The following is a 5000-nucleotide window of genomic DNA, read 5'->3' as shown; positions in this document are numbered from 1 at the left end:
CACACACACACACACACACACACACACACACACAGTTTTCTTGTTTAGAGTACAAAATTACAATGCAAAGGTAGTCAAGGTTTGTTCAGTTAAAGGAACACAGACTATCGATACGTCCACATGAACGGTCGCGCATTTAGAACACATGTTGGTAGGTTAAACACCTAATATCCAGTGAGGACCGTGCGTGTCGGATGTTATAAATGATGATAATATCTAAAAATCAAAGGAAAGTGTTCGAAATGCACTGAAAGTAAATGCCATTCTAATCACAATTTCGATCACATCGCGCGCACGCACACACACACAAACAACAAAAGCAGCCGGGAAATATAACCTTGGACTCACCGACCTAGATCACATTCAGTGAACTAAATACCATGACAGCGACTTCTTAAAAATCTCCCATTCAAAGCCTTCAATATTCGTTATCTCTCCCTATCACTGGCTTATCTCTTATCAGTGACGGACGGCCATACAAAGCTACGCTCCCCGGGCGGACGGTCTGATAGAAATATTGGAACAGTGGGTGTGTGAGTGTGCGTGTTTCGCAGACAGAAATGAAATGAAAATTCTTTATTTCTAAGAAACTATTTCTTTGTGAAAACTGAAGGTTAATTAATACGAAAGAGGTAAAAGAAGACGAAGAAGTGATAAGGAGAACGATAACAACAACATATATCATTACCTTTAGCGAGACATTCATTCACGGCGAAATCCAATTCAACACGAAAATGTGCTGTGAAAAAAGATTCTGAAGACCCACCACAGTGAAATCATTACGAGGAAACACGTCTGGTAAAAGGACCTTTAGAATTCAAGATGGACATTGAAATGGAACAGATGCCTTTCATACAAAGACCAGCTATGGTAAATAGAATTCTTTGAATAGTTCATAGGGTGGCTGGTATACGTAATATTACGTGTAAGCTCACAAACACATAGACACGTGTGCTATGGCACATTTACATAAAAAAAATACATACATATACCTATGCACACACACACACACACACACACACACACACACACACACACACACACACACACACACACACACACACACACACATACACACAAGCAAGGGCAAACAAGGAGAAAAAGACTTATAAAACTTTTAATTTTAAATTGACATTAGTAATGATGAAAATAATCATATCACCAATGATGTTAACAAGGATCACACTAGGAACAGTGATAATGATAATGATGGTAATGGTAATGCTGATGTTACTGCCAATGGTTATAAGAATATTGTAATTAATGGTAAGGAGAGAGCTGATGATTATGAGAATATTAACAATAATCATAATAAAAATGGGGGGAGGGAGATGATCTGAGACGTCGATACAAAACGGCCTTGAATTTTACTATTTATATTGATCTATTGTGTACGGATATATTTACTCAGTCGTAAGTGCTATATTCGGTATTTATACACTGGGCAGTTTGATTATGGATCTGTGAAACGTGTTAAGATAAGATTATTAGCAGTGTGACATATCAAGTATTTAAACTGAAAAATGTGATATGGAAAAAAATCAGATCGGAGAGATGTAACTTAAATTCTGTTCATTTTTAAGAGTTAATAAAGAAACGAGATTATTATTTATTTTCCCGAAAGTTACACGTGGACATCAGGGACGGTCTTCAAGAAAAGGTCCAAGACACTGCGATTTTATCCATGATTTGCGCTGTGCCACGTGTCAAATTATTGCTAGTAATCCTTTTCACGTGACGTTATCAAACTGGATTCCGCTATACTGAAGGCATTGAGGTGTCGAATTGTTTTGTACAGGCCAGCGCGTAGTTTTTAAAAGTGCCGTATATTTTCGAAACATGGTGAATTATTGCAGAGTACTTGGTTATATGACCATAGCAGATCGTGAAAAACAGTTAGAGTACTATCGAGCACCAAAATAAAGAGAAATCAAGGCCAAGAATGACATAAACTTAGTGAGGACAGACGATGCTTGTGGCTGGCCAAGCTGAATCAGAACTTTAAGGGGAAGAATTCAAACAACATTCGAGTATGCTCTGCTCATTTCATATCTGGCAGGTACAATATATGAGCTTTCTGAACTTTTTGATTCCACCTGATATACAAATCAACGAGCAAAAACCGAGTGACCACAATCAAGGAAAATGTTTTTGTTGATACTCTTGTTTAAAAAATACATAGAAATGCGCAATGCACAAGCCATGTACACAATACACTGAGTTTAGTACTAGCCTCAGCCTTCACTAGACTTATCGCCGAATTTTCGAGCTTTTCTGTCCCTGACTCATCCACAACGCATCTGGTTGAAGGCCTCAAGGCCCTTGAAACATTTAAGATCTTCAGCCGTGTATAGGCTTGGCGTAAATAAAAGGTAATTTAAAATATCTGGGTAGGTTTCAGCAGGCAGCACCATGTAGTCATCACTCAGGTCTTTGTCCAACTCCTACAGATCTTTCCAATCTTTCTTTTTTGGCAGCTTCTGCCTCCCTTGTAAAAGCCTTTTTCGCAGAAGCCATCGATTACCCTGTTAAGCTCGCGTTTTAACGTAATAATTCTTGTTTGCCCTCTTTTGTATACAAAATATATGCCTCCAATATGGCCGCACATCCGGGATATTGCCAAATTTATGACGTCAGTGAAAGCACTCTATAGAATAAACATTTATAGTTTTAGACTCTGTGAGGATAATTGACTACAGTAATATGTTAAAACCACATGTTGAAATAAATCTTACTCTTACAATGACAATGATATTAGACATTTTAAATATTCAACTAAATTTAGGCAACCATAAGTTTGTCGTCATTGCATCAGTTGTGAAGCCGCTCGGCGACATTTGTATTTTCGGTTAGACAATTATGGTAATTATCTAAAAATCAAATAAATTATTGGTTGACAATAAAAAAAGAATGGGCTTTCAAAGCCTCTTTGTCATTACTGATGTGTGATTATCGTCATTTGCCTGACTTGGCAAATTTGTCTATGACAGGCAGATTTTGCCTAAGACTCGGCCAAAGTTTTAGGACAGGTGTTGAAGTATTCCGAGTAGGCAAGGAATGTCTTTAAGACTACAATGCAATTTGCACAAATTTGAAGATAATTCTGCATGGAATATGAGAGAAAAACCATAGAAGACCCTTTTGATTTGATTTGCGTTAATTTATGCTTTTCTTATATTTTACGATATTTTCCATTCACGTCTTTGATTTGTCCTTATGTAGATTCTCCTCTGTTGAAGATTATTCTGCTTTGAAAATGATAAGAAAAGCTTCAAGACCTCTTATGATAAATTATCATGATTGCTGTATTTCATCAAAAAAAAATACAAACATAAAAAATAGCGGCGCCCTCTTTTACAGCTGATGCACTGGCTATAAGTATAAGGATGCCACAACACATTTAGATATACTTAGCGTGTAATATGAGAGTTATGATATAGGCAGCATTTATTGTCATATTCATCTTATCCTCATATAAAAAAAAAAACGCCAAGAACAGTCTAGACCTTTCGTGAATATCTTTTATATTACCTTTCCAACAGTAAACCAAGACCATCGACCTGAAATGTATAATTCTCCTTCATATCCTTTCACGATAATAACCTAGGAAAAAAAATCTATATCTCCTATAAATATCAAAACCCCATCAACCTCGAATTCATTCCCATTAATCACACACATTCCCCTAACACTAAGTAATTCTTTGAATTTCCACCTCACGCCATACTGTACGGTCGCATCTACAGCAGGCAATACCTAATGGATAACTCTCAATCATAATTTCTTATCAATACCCACCTACCCCTTAAAAAAAAAAAAAAAAAAAAAAAAAAATATATATATATATATATATATATATATACATATATATATATGTATATATATGTATTTTTTTTCAATAAACATTTATTCCACTACAGGACATAGGCCTCTCTCAATTCAGTATTGAGAGGTTATTTGCCTGACTGGATTCCCTTCCTCATCGGCGCGCTAATACTTTTACCACGGCTGTGACTTTCCCTAATATATATATATATATATATATATATATATATATATATATATATATATATATATATATTAAACCCACTTTTCTAACCACACCAACCAAATCTCAAAATTTCTGCCTCATCATTCTGTACGCTCGTATCCCCCAGGGCGCCGCAAGCCAAATGCAGGACCTAGAGTGGGCCGACGTTTGGTACAGGCTGGACGAGGGACGAGGAAAGATCACGCTGGACAAACTCGAAGGCAGGATCCACAGGACGGTTAACAACGCGCAGGCAATTCCCCAAGCCATTAGTATCCTACACAAGGCGGATTATGGACAGAAAGGATGCGTGGAGTACAAGGACTTCAGACATTTTGTGAGTGTTGTGCTGTGTGATTCGTCTTTTATTTTTACCTTATTTTCTTTTTCTTGTATTTGTTTGTTAGGGAGAGCGATGGCGCTGGGAATACTGAAGGAGATATAATTAAATGGAATGATGGATAATGGATAAAGTGTATGAATTAAACATAAATTTCCTAGATAGAGAGAGATATCAAAGCAAAATAAAATAGAAAACGTGGAAAAAAGTATTGGTCAATGAAAGATGATAATTTTTTTGTCACGTAGTGAATTGTGGAATTCAGACGCCGGGCTGTTAGGTATAATTGCTCGTGATAATTGCTTTCCTATTCAGGTATTTGTCACGTGCCTATGGTGGCGTATGTTTATGGGTAGATAAATAGATTGGCAGAGACATGCATGTAAATAAATTGATAGATAGATTAATAGACAGATAGATAAACTGGTAGAGAGAGAGAGGGAGAGAGAGAGAGAGAGAGAGAGAGAGAGAGAGAGAGAGAGAGAGAGAGAGAGAGAGAGAGAGAGAGAGAGAGAGAGAGAGAGAGAGAGAGAGAGAGAGAGAGAGAGAGAGAGAGAGAGAGAGAGAGAGAGAGAGAGAGAGAGAGAGAGAGAAAGATAAGGAAAGAAAGAGAAGAGAGAGAGAGAGAGA

At 36.9% G+C, this 5000-nt stretch overlaps 1 protein-coding gene across 2 annotated transcripts in view; it reads left to right on the top strand.

Moving 5' to 3' along the window:
• Positions 1–5000, top strand: part of LOC125042626 (rhomboid-related protein 2-like) — a 16020-nt gene that overhangs the window by 1014 nt on the left and 10006 nt on the right. Inside the window, exons 1-2 of one of the 2 annotated variants that reach the window (XM_047638388.1) lie at positions 527–870; positions 4158–4367. In XM_047638388.1, coding sequence (XP_047494344.1) covers positions 823–870; positions 4158–4367 — 258 coding nt within the window. In that variant the 5' untranslated portion in view covers positions 527–822. Of the gene's footprint in view, positions 1–526; positions 871–4157; positions 4368–5000 lie in introns of those variants that run through there. The other variant, XM_047638389.1, reaches the window with a different exon arrangement.

This window comes from Penaeus chinensis, chromosome 32 (genome assembly GCF_019202785.1).
Source record: "Penaeus chinensis breed Huanghai No. 1 chromosome 32, ASM1920278v2, whole genome shotgun sequence".
In the NCBI taxonomy this organism is placed as follows: domain Eukaryota; kingdom Metazoa; phylum Arthropoda; class Malacostraca; order Decapoda; family Penaeidae; genus Penaeus; species Penaeus chinensis.
This window is presented reverse-complemented; position numbering and strand designations above follow the sequence as displayed.